The sequence below is a fragment of the Anomaloglossus baeobatrachus genome, chromosome 4 (genome assembly GCF_048569485.1).
Source record: "Anomaloglossus baeobatrachus isolate aAnoBae1 chromosome 4, aAnoBae1.hap1, whole genome shotgun sequence".
NCBI classification, from domain to species: Eukaryota; Metazoa; Chordata; class Amphibia; order Anura; family Aromobatidae; genus Anomaloglossus; species Anomaloglossus baeobatrachus.
The window spans coordinates 699117585-699137918 of record NC_134356.1 but is presented as its reverse complement, the minus strand read 5'-3'; the positions used below and the strand labels follow the sequence as shown (position 1 = coordinate 699137918).

Genomic DNA, 20334 nt, shown 5'->3' with positions numbered 1-20334 from the left:
TTCCCGGGAGAATGCTGTAGCCCCACATCTGAATTATTATTATTATTATTATATGCTGTACACGAGTCGCGCCTGTCCGAGCATCCACCCGCTTGTGACTAGCGCCCTGGCATGCTGCCGCTCGCTCATCGGCCAGGATTTCTGCACGAGGCTCAGACTCCTGAGATATCCAGAGGTTGAGAAGATTTCCATTTCCAGATCAGTTCGGTGCCTTTCTGTGACTTCCATCATTCATCGCTCCTTCATCTTGCTGTAATTTCATTGAGGAGTGTAATTTAGACAGCCGCGTGCTAGGAGTCTGCTCCTCCCCCTGCAGGGTCAGACAGAGATGAAGCTGTGATCCCACCCCCTGCAGGGTGATACAGAGATGAAGCTGTGATCCCACCCCCTGCAGGGTGAGACAGAGATGAAGCTGTGATCCCACCCCCTGCAGGGTGAGACAGAGATGAAGCTGTGACCCCGCCCCCTGCAGGGTGATAGACGCGAGTTATTACCCTGCCCCCTGCAGGGTGATACAGAGAGAAGGGAGCTGTGACCCTGCCCCCTGCAGGTAATACAAAGGGAAGTGACCTGTGACCCCACCCCCTGCAGGGTGATACAGAGAAAAAGGAGCTGTGACCCCGCCCACTGCAGGGTGATATAGAGAGAAGGGAGCTGTGACCTCACCCCCTGCAGGGCGATAGAGAGCTGACCCCGCCCCCTGCAGGGGGATACAGATGGGAGGGAGCTGTGACCCCTGCCCCCTGCAGGGTGATACAGGGAGAGGGTAGCTGTGACCCTGCCCCCTGCAGGGCGATACAGGGAGAGGGTAGCTGTGACCCCGCCCCCTGCAGGGTGATACAAATAGGAGGGAGTTTCTCTCCCTCTGCAGCTTCAAAGAAACCTGTTCCTCACAATGTTCCCACCTTTTGTCGGTGATTCTGGGTGACAGTCACCGTCCTCCCAGGGTGGAGCAGCCCCCAATATCTTTGGTTCTGCGGGTGTGGATCCTGCGCTCTATACGATGGTCTTCCTCCTGTGGACATCTGCCTCTCCTTACATTTGTTCTTCGCACGCCCCCCTCCATTGCTGTCCGGTGTGATTATGGCGGCCTTTCTGTGCCCGTATTGTGTATATAAGTGATGAGCGAGCTCTAGAATGTGCGATACTCGAGGGGAGAAGGTCGGACGCTGAAATCGAGTAACGAGTATAATGGGAGTCAATGGAGAACTCCAGCATTGTGTCTGCAGACCGTAACAGGGGGGGAAGGCGGGGGCAAGAAAAACTCTGAAAAGGATGGAAACCACCTGGGGAAGACGCCTGGGGGCATCTCTGACTCGCAGGTCGCTGCTGGGAACTAAATAAATAAAAAAAAATAATGATGTGGGATCCCCCCTTTATTTCTGAAACCGGCCAAGATAAAGCAGACAGCTGGAGGCCGGTATTATCAGACGTTGGTCAGTGGCAGCTCTGATGATTGCCCAGCATCTTTATCTGTTCTTTACTGCAATTCAGTCGCCGGACCTGCGTTCGGGGATCGTGGACTATGGCGAAGTCTCTTGGGAAAATTTTGATAATAAATTGATGAGCGAGGGAGGGGGTGGGGTGGGGTGGGGGGGTCTTTATTCAAATAGACTATTTTTTTTTTCCTGTTTTTTTGGGGGGTGGGGGGGGGGGATTACTGGGTTACTAGTGGAGGTGTCTGATAGACTCCTCTCCATTACAACCACTGGGCTTGGTGCCAGCTGATGCTACACAGCTGACATCGACCCCACAAGTATTACCCCAATTTCCACCGCACCAGGGTAATTGGGAACAGCCAGAACTGATGCATCTAACTCTGGGGCTGCTACAAAGCTGCTATTTCTAGGCCGGAAAGGGCCCAATAATCATGGACCTTCCCAGTCTGATTATACCGGCCCCCAGCTGTCTGCTTTACCTCTGCTTCTTATAAAATATAAGGGGAACCTCTACATCATTTTTTTTTATATTATTATTTACTTAGATAAAACCCACATAAGAGCACACAACGATCATATCAATATTTAAAATTACATCGTATTTATGATATAAAATATTTTAACAGATAGAAATAAGGATTATAGACTGTGACATCACCCGGGCTGGGGGCTCAAAGAAAGTGCATCGATACAATAAAGGTGGATACTGTACGGTCCATATAATTACCACAAACAGTGCACAAGTGGCGAGCCATTATACCACACAGGCTTAGGTCTCATCAATAAATAATGTAAAACTAGAAGAAAAATAATAATAAATATGTACAGTATACAAGCTGACATAGCTTTTCTGTATTTAGGTAATTATATGCACCTGTAATTATACAGTGTCCTCCTTTATTGTATCCATACACTGTCACTCCCATCCAGGGAGATGTCACATTCTGTACTATCCCCCTTATTGTATCCATACACTGTCACTCCCATCCGGGGAGATGTCACATTCTGTACTATCCCCCTTTATTGTATCCATACACTGTCACTCCCATCCGGGGAGATGTCACATTCTGTACTATCCTCCTTTATTGTATCTGTACACTGTCACTCCCATCCGGGGAGATGTCACATTCTGTACTATCCCCCTTTATTGTATCCGTACACTGTCACCCCCATCCGGGGAGATGTCACATTCTGTACTATCCTCCTTTATTGTATCTGTACACTGTCACTCCCATCCAGGGAGATGTCACATTCTGTACTATCCCCCTTTATTGTATCCGTACACTGTCACTCCCATCCAGGGAGATGTCACATTCTGTACTATCCTCCTTTATTGTATCTGTACACTGTCACTCCCATCCGGGGAGATGTCACATTCTGTACTATCCCCCTTTATTGTATCCATACACTGTCACTCCCATCCGGGGAGATGTCACATTCTGTACTATCCCCCTTTATTGTATCCATACACTGTCACTCCCATCTGGGGAGATGTCACATTCTGTACTATCCTCCTTTATTGTATCCATACACTGTCACTCCCATCTGGGGTGATGTCACATTCTGTACTATCCTCCTTTATTGTATCTGTACACTGTCACTCCCATCCAGGGAGATGTCACATTCTGTACTATCCTCCTTTATTGTATCTGTACACTGTCACTCCCATCCAGGGAGATGTCACATTCTGTACTATCCCCCTTTATTGTATCCGTACACTGTCACTCCCATCCGGGGAGATGTCACATTCTGTACTATCCCCCTTTATTGTATCCATACACTGTCACTCCCATCTGGGGAGATGTCACATTCTGTACTATCCCCTTTATTGTATCCATACACTGTCACTCCCATCTGGGGAGATGTCACATTCTGTACTATCCTCCTTTATTGTATCCATACACTGTCACTCCCATCCGGGGAGATGTCACATTCTGTACTATCCTCCTTTATTGTATCTGTACACTGTCACTCCCATCCGGGGAGATGTCACATTCTGTACTATCCCCCTTTATTGTATCCATACACTGTCACTCCCATCTGGGGTGATGTCACATTCTGTACTATCCTCCTTTATTGTATCTGTACACTGTCACTCCCATCCAGGGAGATGTCACATTCTGTACTATCCTCCTTTATTGTATCTGTACACTGTCACTCCCATCCAGGGAGATGTCACATTCTGTACTATCCCCCTTTATTGTATCCGTACACTGTCACTCCCATCCGGGGAGATGTCACATTCTGTACTATCCCCCTTTATTGTATCCATACACTGTCACTCCCATCTGGGGAGATGTCACATTCTGTACTATCCTCCTTTATTGTATCTGTACACTGTCACTCCCATCCAGGGAGATGTCACATTCTTTACTATCCCCCTTTATTGTATCTGTACACTGTCACTCCCATCCGGGGTGATGTCACATTCTGTATGATCCCCTGTTACACCTCGTGGCTCTCCTGTTGCAAAGAATGAGGTGGTCCCCCATTCCTTGTCTGCCACGAGCCCTCCTGCTCAGCAGCACCAAAGGTCTGGGAGACTGCCTGAGTTGCTTCCTCGGAGACACAGCAGAAGGGTGACACCTAGTGGTTCTCCTCTTGTAAGGAATGGAGTGGTCTCCCATCCCTTGTCTGCCACGAGCCCTCCTGCTCAGCAGCACAGAGGGTCTGGGAGGTTGCACAGTGTGCAAAGGATGGATGCTCAGGGAGGCAGCAAGACTTCCCTTATCTCTGCACATTGTGAAACCGAGGATCCCGCCTTTATGACCCGGAGGCACGAAGATGAGTATGTGTCCCACGTGACATCTTCTGATTCGCTCACTGATATCACACGGCCCGATAACGAGGCTGGTGGTGTGCTGAATCCTGACTGGCCGGACCAAGACGTCACGAATCCTGATTGGGTCACGTCCATCTCGCGCCCGCCCTTGGGTGGAGCTACACCTCCTTAAAAGCTCCCCCTGCCATCATGGCGGTGCGTGACCGTCCTTCTATGTTTGGATGTCTGGCAGTGTGCTGCCAAGCCACTGTACAGACGTCATTGTCTTTCGTGGGCTTTGCCCTTGCTGCTCAGGCAGCACCTGGTTTGCAGGCCGTGTTCCTGCCTTGCTGCTCCGGCAGTATCTCCTTCAACAGGCCGTGTTCCTGTCCCAGGTGAGCTCCTCAAGTCTCCACTGGGCTCACCTGGTTATTGAAAGCACACGTGCGTGGGCACCTCTGTGCTACCCTCGTGCCATATCCTGTGACTCCCGCTGGCACGCGTGCGTAGGCACCTCTGTGCGTCCCCGTGCAACAGGTACACCGATCGAGAAGCCCCGAGCCATACAACCCTCACGGGTTAGGGCGGACCGGTGTACATAGATCGTCTGTGACATTCCAGACGATCACTAGTAGCAACCCGCTCACTCTTTCCTGACCATAGCAGCGGTCCCTTACACCGCACAGTGGACCTTGACCGGTGGAAGCTGTCCATTCCCCATCTTGGCACGCTTCCCCGGGTCCCCCTCGTAACATTACGGTCGTGCCAAAGGTCTGGCTATGGCGGAAGAGCAGCAGCAGTTGCTGCGTTATGTGCAGCAGTTGGAGTCACGATTGGCAGCAGTGGAGCGGTCTTCCCCCGATAAGGCTGCTCTAGCAACAGTCGCCACCCAGGTGGCTACTCAGGCTGTGGAATTGTGCGGAAGGTCGCCTCGCCTTGCGCTCCCAGAGCGCTTCAGCGGGGACAGCTCTGAGTGCCGTGGTTTCATAAACCAGGTTACCACCTACTTGGAGTTGTCCACGACTGATTACGCTACTGAGAAGGCGAAGGTAGCCTTCGTCCAGTCCCTGCTCACAGGGAAAGCGCTAAAATGGTCCATGCTGTTGTGGGAGCGCGGAGATCGGGTGGTGAATCACCTTCCAGTTTATCTTGAGGCCATGAGAAAGGTGTTCCTCGGGCCTCAAGTCACCCACGACTCCGCGCTGCGGCTCCTACGCCTTCGGCAAAGGTCCACTTCAGTCGGGGACTTTGCAGTACAATTCAGGACACTCGCCGCAGAGCTGGACTGGCCAGATAAAGTCCTGGTCCCTGTGTTCTGGGAGGGTCTGGCAGGGTTCGTCAAAGACACGCTGGCCACGCGTGACGTGCCGACCACCTTAGAGGCCTTGATTCGGCTTGCCTCTCGCATAGACATCCGCCACGCGGAGCGGAGGCTTGAGGTCTCTTCGGCACCCACGTCTACCTGGTCTACAGAGCCTCTGACTCTCCTTTCCCACCTGACCGGTCTCCCAGCCAGCTCTGTTGATGACTCTGTGGAGCCAATGGAAGTCTCCAAAGTGGTCTCCTCTACCATAGGTTCTCGGCCGTTTGCTTTGCCTGTGGGCAGGGGGGACATGTAGCTACCCGATGTTTGAAACCTTCGGAAGAAAGTCAGTGTCTTGTTTCACCTACGGTCAGCGTGAGGAGGGTCATTTCCACTCCCCAAGACCAGGTGCCACCTGGTAAGACCCTCACTTCCTTTGACTCACGGAACGTTGTGCTGTCATGGGATCATGCCTCCAAAGTTGGGGCCCACTTCAGGGTTGACAGGACCAGAGACCTAGGGGTCAGGCATTATTGGGGGCCGGCGGTAGCCCAGGATGTACAGAAGAATATGGGCGTCCGTACGTCCTGTGCGTATAATAAACCGTTCAGGCGGAGGCCTGCGGGTCTTCCACATCCTGTGCCATCTTTCGCACCTGGTGACCTAGTGTGGCTATCTTCTAAACATATTAACCTTCCGGTACAGACAGCCGAGTTTGCTCCTACGTACCTTGGCCCGTTTACGGTAATAGAGCAGGTAACCCCGGTAGCATATCGACTCCAGCTCCCTCCATGCTGGGCTATTTCCAATACGTTTCATGTATCTCTACTGAAACCCGTACGACCTAAAACCTCGGGGTCCCTGCTGTCCCAGGCCGACTTCTCGTCCGATGACCCAGAAGTAGCAAAGTTAGTAAAAACAAAAATCGTACAGGGCAAGAGGTACTTCCTCGTGGAGTGGGTCGGTCGTGGCCCAAAGCATAGGTCCTGGGAATTGGAGGATCATGTCCACGCCCCAGGTTTGGTGGTGGCCTTCGAGCGCAGGCGGGGGGGCCCTAGACAGGGGGGTAATGTTACACCTCGTGGCTCTCCTGTTGCAAGGAATGAGGTGGTCCCCCATTCCTTGTCTGCCACAAGCCCTCCTGCTCAGCAGCACCAAAGGTCTGGGAGACTGCGCAGTCTGCAGGAGTTGCCTCCTCAGAGACACAGAAGAAGGGTGACACCTAGTGGTTCTCCCCTTGCAAGGAATGGAGTGGTCTCCCATCCCTTGTCTGCCATGAGCCCTCCTGCTCAGCATCACAGAGGGTCTGGGAGGTTGCACAGTGTGCAAAGGATGTATGCTCAGGGAGGCAGTAAGACTTCCCTTATCTCTGCACATTGTGAAACCGAGGATCCCGCCTTTATGACCCAGAGGCAGGAAGATGAGTATGTGCCCCACGTGACGTCTTCTGATTCGCTCACTGATATCACACGGCCCGATAACGAGGCTGGTGGTGTGCTGAATCCTGACTGGCCGGACAAAGGCGTCACGAATCCTGATTGGGTCACGTCCATCTCGCGCCCGCCCTTGGGTGGAGCTACACCTCCTTAAAAGCTCCCCCTGCCATCATGGTGGCGCGTGACTGTCCTATGTTTGGATGTCTGGCAGCGTGCTGCCACGCCACTGTACAGACATCATTGTCTTTCGTGGGCTTTGCCCTTGCAGCTCCGGCAGTATCTCCTTCAACAGGCCGTGTTCCTGTCCCAGGTGAGCTCCTCAAGTCTCCACCGGACTCACCTGGTTACTGAAAGCACACGTGCGTGGGCACCTCTGTGCTACCCTCGTGCCATATCCTGTGACTCCCGCTGGCACGCGTGCGTAGGCACCTCTGTGCGTCCCCGTGCAACAGGTACACCGATCGAGAAGCCCCGAGCCATACAACCCTCACGAGTTAGGGCGGACCGGTGTACATAGATCGTCTGTGACATTCCAGACGATCACTAGTAACAACCCGCTCACTCTTTCCTGACCATAGCAGCGGTCCCTTACACCGCACAGTGGACCTTGACCGGTGGAAGCTGTCCATTTCCCATCTTGGCACGCTTCCCCGGGTCCCCCTCGTAACAATCCCCCTTTATTGTATCCGTACACTGTCACTCCCATCCGGGGTGATGTCACATTCTGTACGATCCCCCTTTATTGTATCCGTACACTGTCACTCCCATCCGGGAAGATGTCACATTCTGTACTATCCCCCATTATTGTATCTGTACACTGTAACTCCCATCCGGGGAGATGTCACATTCTGTACTATCCCCCATTATTGTATCCGTACACTGTCACTCCCATCCGGGGAGATGTCACATTCTGTACTATCCCCCATTATTGTATCCGTACACTGTCACTCCCATCCGGGGAGATGTCACATTCTGTACTATCCTCCTTTATTGTATCCGTACACTGTCACTCCCTTCCGGGGAGATGTCACATTCTGTACTATCCTCCTTTATTGTATCCGTACACTGTCACTCCCATCCGGGGAGATGTCACATTCTGTACTATCCTCCTTTATTGTATCCGTACACTGTCACTCCCATCCGGGGAGATGTCACATTCTGTACTATCCTCCTTTATTATATCCGTACACTGTCACTCCCATCCATAGAGATGTCACATTCTGTACTATCCCCCTTTATTGTATCCGTACACTGTCACTCCCATCCGGGGAGATGTCACATTCTGTACTATCCTCCTTTATTGTATCCGTACACTGTCACTCCCATCCGGGGTGATGTCACATTCTGTACTATCCTCCTTTATTGTATCCGTACACTGTCACTCCCATCCGGGGTGATGTCACATTCTGTACTATCCTCCTTTATTGTATCCGTACACTGTCACTCCCATCCGGGAGATGTCACATTCTGTACTATCCCTTTTTCCTTCTGTTTTTAATCTACTTTGTCATAAATAAAATATAGTTTTTGCTAAGGTTTTCCCATATACGTGATATATTATAATTATGCTGTTTGCTATGGTGCAATATTTAAGGCTAAATATGCCCCTTAGTGCCACATGAGGGAGAACATCTCCCCCCCCCCCCCCCCCAAAAAAAAATAAGTAGAGAAGTCACTTTGTTTTTTGTATTTCTGGTTTATTTGTTCTTTGGGGAACCAGTCGCGCACCTTTAAGAAGGCAGCTGGTGCTATCGGTGACTACCGCCCTCCGTGTGAGGCAGCTGGTGCTATCGGTGACTACCGCCCTCCGTGTGATGTCATCAGTAGACGCTGGTGATGTCATGAGGGCAGTAATATCTCGCTGTCTTGGCCTCTATACGTGGAGGTGCAGTAGGAGGCCCAGACGATCGTGTCTCTTACTGCACCAAATGTTCTATACGTATAATGCGTGGACCTGGCGGATGATGGACGGTGCGTGTACACCCCTCTTCCAGGTGATGACGTGGGGGTCACGGCAGCCATGTTGGATCTGTGGTGTATATATAGAGGACTCTTAGGTGGTCGGTGGAGGGGGCCGGGGGTGACCGATGAGGAAGGAGAATCTGAACATCTTTCTTTACTTGGCTCGGGGGTTTCTGAAGTTACGTCCAGCAAACTTCGCTTTGTCGCCCAGCTCCTCCTCAATTCTGCAGAAGAAATCAGTGGTTAATGGGAGACATGCAGGTCCTTGTATACGTGTATTCCAGCGCTGCTGCGGACACTGACCCTTATTAGCTCATGTTTATGCCCACAAACAATCCACCCATAATATATACATATAATATATATGCAGTCTGGTGTGCAGCGGCACAGGCCTTACCTCATCAGCTGGTTGTATTTAGCCAATCTCTCTGACCTGCAGGGGGCGCCAGTCTTAATCTGGGAAAACAATGACAATATTTACTGTTTCTGGTGGTATTTCTGTGTGTGATGTGCTAATCATATGTAGGGACTTCCACCTGTCCTGTGCACAGTCCTTATCCTTCTCTCCTGTCCTGTGCACACTCCCTGTCCTTGTCCTCCTTGCCTGTCCTGTGCACACTCCCCGTTTTTCCTTCCTCCTCGCCTGTCCTGTGCACACTCCCCGTTTTCCCTTCCTCCTCGCCTGTCCTGTGCACACTCCCTGTCCTTGTCCTCCTTGCCTGTCCTGTGCACACTCCCCGTTTTTCCTTCCTCCTCGCCTGTCCTGTGCACACTCCCTGTCCTTGTCCTCCTCGCCTGTCCTGTGCATGCTCACCGTCTTGTCTTCCTCCTCGCCTGTCCTGTGCACACTCCCCGTTTTCCCTTCCTCCTCGCCTGTCCTGTGCACACTCCCCGTTTTCCCTTCCTCCTCACCTGTCCTGTGCACACTCCCGTCTTGTCTTCCTCCTTGCCTATCCTGTGCACACTCCCCATCTTGTCTTCCTCCTCGCCTGTCCTGTGCACACTCCCCGTCTTGTCTTCCTCCTCGCCTCTCCTGTGCACACTCCCCGTCTTGTCTTCCTCCTCGCCTCTCCTGTGCACACTCCCCGTCTTGTCTTACTCCTCGCCTCTCCTGTGCACACTCCCCGTCTTGTCTTCCTCCTCGCCTATCCTGTGCACACTCCCCGTCTTGTCATCCTCCTCGCCTCTCCTGTGCACGTTCCCCGTCTTCCCTTTCTCCTTGCCTATCCTGTGCACACTCCCCGTCTTGTCTTCCTCCTCGCCTATCCTGTGCACACTCCCCGTCTTGTCATCCTCCTCGCCTCTCCTGTGCACACTCCCCGTCTTCCCTTCCTCCTCGCCTGTCCTGTGCATGTTCCCCCGTCTTCCCTTCCTCCTCGCCTGTCCTGTGCACGTTCCCCCGTCTTCCCTTCCTCCTCGCCTGTCCTGTGCACGTTACCCCGTCTTCCCTTCTTCCTCGCCTGTCCTGTGCACGTTCCCCCGTCTTCCCTTCCTCCTCGCCTGTCCTGTGCACGTTCCCCCGTCTTCCCTTCCTCCTCGCCTGTCCTGTGCACGTTCCCCCGTCTTCCCTTCCTCCTCGCCTCTCCTGTGCACGTTCCCCCGTCTTCCCTTCCTCCTCGCCTCTCCTGTGCACACTCCCCGTCTTCCCTTCCTCCTCGCCTGTCCTGTGCACGTTCCCTGACTTCTTTTTGTCCTTACCTGTCCTGTGCAGAGTCCCACCACAAGGTCGGCAATGAAGGTGTCCTCTGTCTCTCCAGAGCGATGGCTGACCATCACACCCCATCCATTAGTTTGAGCCAACTTACAGCTGTAAAGATAGAATTAGACTGTTACACCAGGGAGACCATCGTCACGTCATGTCAGAGCTGTGCGGCCAGACATCTATGTCCCGTATGATCAGACGAGAACATCACCACGCTAGACCGACAATATAACTACAGTGTACAGAAGAAAGGGTGAAGAGACGATCGTGGAAAAATAAAGTTAAAAACTTCTTTTTTTTAATCTTCATAAGAAAATCATTAATGGAACAAGGTCATAGCAAAGTCATAGCTGACGCGTTTCGATTGTACAACGATCCTAATTGTAACATGTTTATACTCTGAAACCGCTTCCTTTAAAAACAATGAGCCGCACCCATCAATGACGTGAATAATATAAAAAAAAATTCCAAATATTATGGAAAACCAAAAATAACCATGAAAAACTTAGAACTCTGCAAATAAATGAATAAAAGCATCAAATCTCTGCGACGATCCGTGCGTTGTCGGGAATTCACTTTCAGTATCCAGAAGGCTTCTTCGCTCAATGACCACTTACTTCAATCACCGCCTTCTTAGGTTTGTTAACCCTCTCTTCCCCAAATTCGGAAGGCGTCCAGATGACTTTGATGTATCTGCACAAAGTGTTTTGCTTTTTTGCAGATTGAAGGGGCCCAATGAGGTCACAATTTTTGCTTTTTTTTTAGCGGTGCTGTATGTGGCATGATGGGAACAACAATACATTTTTCCTACATATAATCCATTTCATCAATCCATACTATGGTCGATTCATAGACGATCTTCTGATAGTTTGGCATAATATTAAAGGGTTGGATTTAACATTTTCTAATTTATTGATTCCATCAATGACAATACATTTAATCTGACTTCTCACATGGCCTTTTTGGATTTATTTTTATAGGGAGGTACAAAAAAAAAGGCAACATGTGCGACTATACAGAGAAAAGACTTAATTTACGACCTCTGATTCTTCTATACATTGTGACCAGATATGTGGTTCATCTTATGTCTTGCATTTGTCGCAATCTTCCATATGTTGGTTGTACTATCCGCAAATTAAAAACTCATATTTCTGAGCTTGTTGCAGATATCATTAGAGGAAATTGACGTCTGGAGCAGTGAAACACTTTGTCATGTGGACTCCTTCTGATTTTTTGGGCTTGAGAGAGATAACAGAGCTAAGAGAGGCGGTGATTGGAGAAAGCCGTCATTGAACGAAGAAGCCTTCTGGATACTGAAAGCGAATTCTGAAGGCTTCAGAGCATAGACATGTTACGATTAAGACCGTTGTACCATCGAAATGCGTCATCTATGAATTTGCTATGACCCTGCTCAATTAATGATTTTTTTTTTATGAAGATCAAACAAAGGAATATGCTATGATCTGAACCATAAATTGTAGCGCTGCAGGATGTGAGGGTCGTTGTTCTTCTGGAAGGGGAACCTACACCCCGGTCTCACGTCTTCTCTAGCCTCCAACAGGTTTTCCTCTAGCATTGTCTTGTATTTAGCTCCATCCATATTTCCATCATCTCTCAACAGCTTCCCTGCCCCTGCTGAAGAAAAGTCTCCCCACAGCAGGATGTGGCCTCCACCATGTGTGACGGTGGGAAGGGTGTTATCAGGGTGATGTACAGGGTTAGTTTTCCGCCACACATTGTGTTTTGTATTTAGCTCAAACAGGTCTCCTTTGTCTCATCTGATCAGAGCTGGATGTTATACATTTGGGGGTAAAAGAACATAATTCAGAAATCCTTTTCCATCACTACAGATTGCAGCTACGGTCACTTACGCCTGGATGGACTCGGTGACAGAGCCGATCTGGTTGACCTTTAGCAGGAGGCAGTTACAGGCCTTCTGCTCCACAGCTTTCTGGATCCTCTTTGGATTTGTGACGGTCAAATCATCCCCAACGATCTGGATATCAACAGTGGAGAGGAAGTTCTTCCAGTTTTCCCAGTCATCCTGGTCAAAGGGGTCTTCGATGGAGACCACTGCCGGGAAAAGAAGAGAAGATTATCCCTGTTCTGCTCCACCTGTACCACCCTGCAGGGGGCGGGGCTGGCTCACAGCTGCCTTTTATCTGTACCACCCTGAAGGGGGCGGAGTCAGCTCACTGTTTCCCTCTATTAGTATTACCCTGAAACGGGTGGGGCCGGCTCACAGCTCCCCACTATCTGTATCACCCTGCAGGGGGTGGGGCCAGCTCAGAACTCCCTTCAATCTGTATTACCCTGTAGGGGGTGGGGCAGGCTCAGAACTCCCTTCTATCTGTATCACCCCCCAGGGCCTGGTTTCTGCTCCCTTCTCTCTATATCACCCTGCAGGGCCTGGTTTCTGCTCCCTTCTCTCTGTATCACCCCCAGGGCCTGGTTTCTGCTCCTTTCTATCTGTATCATCCCCCCAGGGCCTGGTTTCTGCTCCCTTCTCTTTGTATCACCCCCCCAGGGCCTGGTTTCTGCTCTCTTCTCTCTGTATCGCCCCTTAGGGCCTGGTTTCTGCTCCCTTCTATCTGTATCAACCCGCAGGGCCTGGATTCTGCTCCCGTCTCTCTGTATCACCCCCTAGGGCTTGGTTTCTGCTCCCTTCTATCTGTATCACCCCCCAGGGCCTGGTTTCTGCTCCATTCTATCTGTATCGCCCCCCAGGACCTGGTTTCTGCTCCCTTCTCTCTATATCACCCCCGCAGGGCCTGGTTTCTGCTCCCTTCTCTCTGTATCGCCCCCCAGGACCTGGTTTCTGCTCCCTTCTCTCTATATCACCCCCGCAGGGCCTGGTTTCTGCTCCCTTCTCTTTGTATCACCCCCCAGGGCCTGGTTTCTGCTCCCTTCTCTCTGTATCGCCCCCCAGGACCTGGTTTCTGCTCCCTTCTCTCTATATCACCCCCGCAGGGCCTGGTTTCTGCTCCCTTCTCTTTGTATCACCCCCCAGGGCCTGGTTTCTGCTCTCTTCTCTCTATATCACCCCCGCAGGGCCTGGTTTCTGCTCCCTTCTCTTTGTATCACCCCCCAGGGCCTGGTTTCTGCTCCCTTCTCTCTGTATCACCCCCTAGGGCTTGGTTTCTGCTCCCTTCTATCTGTATCACCCCGCAGGGCCTGGATTCTGCTCCCGTCTCTCTGTATCACCCCCTAGGGCTTGGTTTCTGCTCCCTTCTCTCTGTATCACCCCCTAGGGCCTGGTTTCTGCTCCCTTCTCTCTGTATCACCCCCTAGGGCTTGGTTTCTGCTCCCTTCTCTCTGTATCACCCCGCAGGGCCTGGTTTCTGCTCCCTTCTCTCTGTATCGCCCCCGCAGGGCCTGGTTTCTGCTCCCTTCTATCTGTATCGCCCCCGCAGGGCCTGGTTTCTGCTCCCTTCTCTCTGTATCACCCCCCAGGGCCTGGTTTCTGCTCCCTTCTCTCTGTATCGCCCCCGCAGGGCCTGGATTCTGCTCTCTTCTCTCTGTATCACCCCCCAGGGCCTGGTTTCTGCTCCCTTCTCTCTGTATCGCCCCCCAGGGCCTGGTTTCTGCTCCCTTCTCTCTGTATCGCCCCACAGGGCCTGGTTTCTGCTCCCTTCTCTCTGTATCACCCCCCAGGGCCTGGTTTCTGCTCCCTTCTCTCTGTATCACCCCCCAGGGCCTGGTTTCTGCTCTCTTCTCTCTGTATCACCCCCCAGGGCCTGGTTTCTGCTCCCTTCTCTCTGTATCGCCCCCCAGGGCCTGGTTTCTGCTCCCTTCTCTCTGTATCATACCCCAGGGCCTGGTTTCTGCTCCTTTCTATCTGTATCACCCCCCCAGGGCCTGGTTTCTGCTCCCTTCTCTCTGTATCGCCCCCCCAGGGCCTGGTTTCTGCTCCCTTCTCTCTGTATCGCCCCCCAGGGACTGGTTTCTGCTCCCTTCTCTCTGTATCATACCCCAGGGCCTGGTTTCTGCTCCTTTCTCTCTGTATCGCCCTGCAGGGCCTGGTTTCTGCTCCTTTCTCTCTGTATCGCCCCCCAGGGCCTGGTTTCTGCTCCCTTCTCTCTGTATCGCCCCCCAGGGACTGGTTTCTGCTCCCTTCTCTCTGTATCATACCCCAGGGCCTGGTTTCTGCTCCTTTCTCTCTGTATCGCCTTGCAGGGCCTGGTTTCTGCTCCTTTCTCTCTGTATCACCCCCAGGGCCTGGTTTCTGCTCCTTTCTATCTGTATCACCCCCCAGGGCCTGGTTTCTGCTCCCTTCTCTCTGTATCGCCCCCAGGGCCTGGTTTCTGCTCCTTTCTATCTGTATCACCCCCCAGGGCCTGGTTTCTGCTCCCTTCTCTCTGTATCGCCCTGCAGGGCCTGGTTTCTGCTCCCGTCTCTCTGTATCGCCCCGCAGGGCCTGGTTTCTGCTCCCGTCTCTCTGTATCGCCCCGCAGGGCCTGGTTTCTGCTCCCTTCTCTCTGTATCACACCCAGGGCCTGGTTTCTGCTCCTTTCTATCTGTATCACCCCCAGGGGCTGGTTTCTGCTCTCTTCTTTCTGTATCACACCCCAGGGCCTGGTTTCTGCTCCCTTCTCTCTGTATCACACCCAGGGCCTGGTTTCTGCTCCTTTCTATCTGTATCACCCCCCCAGGGCCTGGTTTCTGCTCCTTTCTATCTGTATCACCCCCAGGGGCTGGTTTCTGCTCTCTTCTTTCTGTATCACACCCCAGGGCCTGGTTTCTGCTCCCTTTCTCTCTGTATCACCCCGCAGGGCCTAGTTTCTCCTCTCTTCTGTACGTGTACATTACGCCGCCTCCCTCACCGGGGTAGTTCTTGATGAAGGACTTGTACAGGTTGCCCAGCTCTTCACCGCTGATGTAGCGGTTTGGGTCGTCTGGTGATTTAAAGTCCAGATCGTATTTTCCTTTGCGGAAAAATTCAGATGCGGCGACGTCCATCCCGATGACGATCTTGTCGGGGTATCCAGCCTTCTCAATGGCAGCTTTCAGGAGCTCCAGGGCTGCAGGGAGACACAGTGTCCTCGGTTATTTTCCGCTAATCTCCAATGAGTGGTGCAGACATCATATAATTACAGTGCAGGGCACCGCAAGACCCCACAGCGCCAGACATTGTTCCACCGGACCTGTCAACGACAGACCTTGCACTGCTGGACCCCGCAGCGCCAGACACCGAACCACTGTACCTCGCAACGCCAGACCCCGCACCGCAAAACCCCGCACCACCAGACACCATACCACCGGACCCCTCAACGACAGACACCACACCACCAGACCCTTCACCACTGCACCCCGCACCAGCAGACTCCGAACAGTCGGACCCCACACTGCTGGACTCTGCATAGTCAGACCCAGCACTGTCAGACCCAGCACCACCAGACCTCGCACCACCAGATCCCTCGCCGACAGACACCACACTGCCGTAACTGCATCGCCATCGCCAGACCCCACAATGCTAGACCCTGCACCGCCAGTGCCCACACTTCCAGAGATATCTGCTCACCCTCATTGTTTTCCAGAATGTTGGGAGCAAATCCACCTTCATCTCCCACGTTGGTGGCATCTTTTCCATACTTGGCCTTAATAACAGCCTTCAGGTTGTGGTAGACCTCTGCCCCGATGCGCATGGCCTCCCGGAAGGTGGATGCTCCCACTGGAAGAATCATGAACTCCTGCATGGCCAACTTGTTACCAGCATGGGAGCCGCCATTAATGACATTGAATGCCTGAAGAAGACAGAAAGAATGATGATATGAGGGACAGAGGAGAGAGAGAAAGAGGAAACAGGGGAACTGAGAGAAGAGGGGGACAGAGAGAGAGTGAGGAGAGGGGGACAGAGAGAGAGTGAGGAGAGGGGGACAGAGAGAGAGTGAGGGGAGGGGGACAGAGAGAGAGTGAGGAGAGGGGGACAGAGAGAGAGTGAGGAGAGGGGGACAGAGAGAGAGTGAGGGGAGGGGGACAGAGAGAATAAGGAGACAGTATAGAGAGATAATGAGGAGAGGGGGACAGAGAGAGAATAAGGAGAGGGGGACAGAGAGAGAATGAGGAGAGGGGGACAGAGAGAGAATGAGGAGAGGGAGACAGAGAGAGAGTGAGGAGAGGGGGACAGAGAGATAGTGAGGAGAGGGGGACAGAGAGAGAATGAGGAGAAGGGGACAGAGAGAGAGTGAGGAGAGGGGGACAGAGAGAGAATAAGGAGACAGTATAGAGAGATAATGAGGAGAGGGGGACAGATAGAGAGTGAGGAGAGGGGGACACAGAGAGAATGAGGAGAGGGGACAGAGAGAGAATGAGGAGAGGGGGACAGAGAGAGAGTGAGGGGAGGGGGACAGAGAGAGAGTGAGGAGAGGGGGACAGAGAGAGAGTGAGGGGAGGGGGACAGAGAGAATAAGGAGACAGTATAGAGAGATAATGAGGAGAGGGGGACAGAGAGAGAATAAGGAGAGGGGGACAGAGAGAGAATGAAGAGACGGGACAGAGAGAGAATGAGGAGAGGGAGACAGAGAGAGAGTGAGGAGAGGGGGACAGAGAGATAGTGAGGAGAGGGGGACAGAGAGAGAGTGAGGAGAGGGGGACAGAGAGAGAATAAGGAGACAGTATAGAGAGATAATGAGGAGAGGGGGACAGATAGAGAGTGAGGAGAGGGGGACAGAGAGAGAATAAGGAGAGGGGGACACAGAGAGAATGAGGAGAGGGGACAGAGAGAGAATGAGGAGAGGGGGACAGAGAGAGAGTGAGGAGAGGGGGACAGAGAGAGAGTGAGGAGAGGGGGACAGAGAGATAGTGAGGAGAGGGAGACAGAGAGAGTGAGGAGAGGGGGACAGAGAGAGAATGAGGAGAGGGAGACAGAGAGAGTGAGGAGAGGGGGACAGAGAGAGAGTGAGGAGAGGGGGACAGAGAGAGAATGAGGAGAGGGAGACAGAGAGAGAATAAGGAGAGGGGGACACAGAGAGAATGAGGAGAGGGGACAGAGAGAGAATGAGGAGAGGGGGACAGAGAGAGAGTGAGGAGAGGGGGACAGAGAGAGAATGAGGAGAGGGAGACAGAGAGAGTGAGGAGAGGGGGACAGAGAGATAGTGAGGAGAGGGGGACAGAGAGAGAGTGAGGAGAGGGGGACAGAGAGAGAATGAGGAGAGGGGGACAGAGAGGGAATGAGGAGAGGGGGACAGAGAGAGAATGAGGAGAGGGGGACAGAGAGAGAATGAGGAGAGGCGACAGAATGAGAATGAGGAGAGGGGGACAGAGAGAGAGTGAGGAGAGAGGGACAGAGAGAGAATGAGGAGAGGGGGACAGAGAGAGAATGAGGAGAGGGGGACAGAGAGAGAATGAGGAGAGGGGGACAGAGAGAATGAGGAGAGGGGGACAGAGAGAGAGTGAGGAGAGGGAGACAGAGAGAGAGTGAGGGGAGGGGGACAGAGAGAGAGTGAGGAGAGGGGGACAGAGAGAGAGTGAGGAGAGGGGGACAGAGAGAGAGAGTGAGGAGAGGGGGACAGAGAGGGAAAGATAATGAGGATATGGGGGACAGAGAGAGAATAAGGAGACAGTATAGAGAGAGAATGAGGTGAGGGGATAGAGAGAGAATGAAGAGACGGGACAGAGAGAGAGTGAGGAGAGGGGGACAGAGAGAGAATGAGGAGAGGGGGACAGAGAGAGAGTGAGGGGAGGGGGACAGAGAGAGAATGAGGAGAGGGGAACAGAGAGAGAGAGTCAGGAGAGGGGGACAGACAGAGAATAAGCAGAGGGGGACAGAGAGAGAATGAGGAGAGGGGGACAGAGAGAAAGTGAGGAGAGGGGGACAAAGAGAGAATGAGGAGAGGGGGACAGAGAGAGAATGAGGAGAGGGGGAGAGAGAGAATGAGGAGAGGGGGACAGAGAGAGAATGAGGAGAGGGGGACAGAGAGAGAATGAGGAGAGGGGGACAGAGAGAGAATGAGGAGAGGGGGACAGAGAGAATGAGGAGAGGGGGACAGAGAGAGAATGAGGAGAGGGGGACAGAGAGGGAATGAGGAGAGGGGGACAGAGAGAGAATGAGGAGAGGGGGACAGATAGAGAGTGAGGAGAGGGGGACAGAGAGAGAATGAGGAGAGGGGGACAGAGAGAGAATGAGGAGAGGGGGACAGAGAGGGAATGAGGAGAGGGGGACAGAGAGTGAGGAGAGGGGGACAGAGAGAGAGTGAGGAGAGGGGGACAGAGAGAGAGTGAGGAGAGGGGGACAGAGAGAGAATGAGGAGAGGAGGACAGAGAGAGAGAGAGTGAGGAGAGGGGGACAGAGAGGGAAAAATAATGAGGATATGGGGGACAGAGAGAGAATAAGGAGACAGTATAGAGAGAGAATGAGGTGAGGGGATAGAGAGAGAATGAAGAGACGGGACAGAGAGAGAGTGAGGAGAGGGAGACAGAGAGAGAGTGAGGAGAGGGGGACAGAGAGCGAGTGAGGAGAGGGGGACAGATAGGGAAAGATAATGAGGATATGGGGGACAGAGAGAGAATAAGGAGACAGTATAGAGAGAGAATGAGGTGAGGGGATAGAGAGAGAATGAAGAGACGGGACAGAGAGAGAATGAGGAGACAGGGAGACAGAGAGAGAATGAGTAGACAGGATAGAGAGAGAATGAGGAGACGGGGACAGAGAGAGAATGAGGAGAGGGGGGATAAAGAGAGAATGAGGAGAGAATGATGAGACAGGAGGACAGTGTGAGAGAATGAGGGGACATGGGAGAAAGAGAAAGAGAATGAGGAGAGGGGGGACAGAGAAGGAGAGAGAGAATGAAAGAGGATGAATTTGAATGAAAAGATGGGGTGACAGAATGAGGATGGGGACAGAGAGAGAGAATAAGGAGACGGGGACAGAGAGAGAGAATGAGGAGACGGGGTCAGAGAGAGAGAGAATAAGGAGACGGGGGATAGAGAGAGAGAGAATGAGGAGACAGGGACAGAGAGAGGAGAGAGAATGAGGAGACAGGGACAGAGAGAGAGAATGAGGAGACAGGGACAGAGAGAGAGAATGAGGAGACGGGGATAGAGAGAGAGAGAGAATAAGGAGACGGGGGATAGAGAGAGAGAATGAGGAGACGGGGACAGAGAGAGGAGCGAGAATGAGGAGACAGGGACAGAGACAGAGAGAGAATGAGGAGACAGGGACAGAGAGAGAGTGAGAATGAGGAGACGGGATAGAGAGAGAGAATGAGGAGACAGGGACAGAGAGAGAGAGTGAGAATGAGGAGACAGGGACAGAGAGAGAGAGAGAATGAGGAGACAGGGACAGAGAGAGAGTGAGAATGAGGAGACGGGGACAGAGAGAGAGAGAGAATGAGGAAACAGGGGATGGAGAGAGAGAAAGAGGAGACAGGGGAACAGAGAGAGAAATGAAGAGACAAGGGATGGAGAGAGAGAATGAAGAGACGGGGACAGAGAGAGAGAGAATGAGGAGACGGGGATACAGAGAGAGAGAGAGAATCAGGAGACAGGGAAAGAGAGAGAGAATGAGGAGACAGGGACAGAGAGAGAGAGAGAATGAGGAGACGGGGACAGAGAGAGAGAGAGAATGAGGAGACAGGGACAGAGAGAGAGAGGGAGAATGAGGAGACGGGGGATAGAGAGAGAATGAGGAGACAGGGACAGAGAGAGAATGAGGAGACGGGGACAGAGATAGAGAGAAGGAAGAGACAGGGAGACAGAGAGAATGAGGAGACGGGGACAGAGAGAGGAGAGAG

General features: G+C 52.5%; 1 protein-coding gene across 1 annotated transcript in view; it reads right to left on the bottom strand.

Moving 5' to 3' along the window:
• Nucleotides 1–8952: 8952 nt before the first annotated feature.
• ENO3 (enolase 3) overlaps nucleotides 8953–20334 on the bottom strand; it is a 29852-nt gene continuing 18470 nt past the window's right edge. The window contains exons 7-12 of the mRNA XM_075346734.1: nucleotides 16125–16347; nucleotides 15427–15624; nucleotides 12475–12676; nucleotides 10600–10708; nucleotides 9299–9357; nucleotides 8953–9125 (exon numbers count right to left, since the gene is read on the bottom strand). Of these exons, the coding sequence (XP_075202849.1) occupies nucleotides 9056–9125; nucleotides 9299–9357; nucleotides 10600–10708; nucleotides 12475–12676; nucleotides 15427–15624; nucleotides 16125–16347 (861 nt within the window). The 3' untranslated portion in view covers nucleotides 8953–9055. The remainder of the gene's footprint in view (nucleotides 9126–9298; nucleotides 9358–10599; nucleotides 10709–12474; nucleotides 12677–15426; nucleotides 15625–16124; nucleotides 16348–20334) is intronic.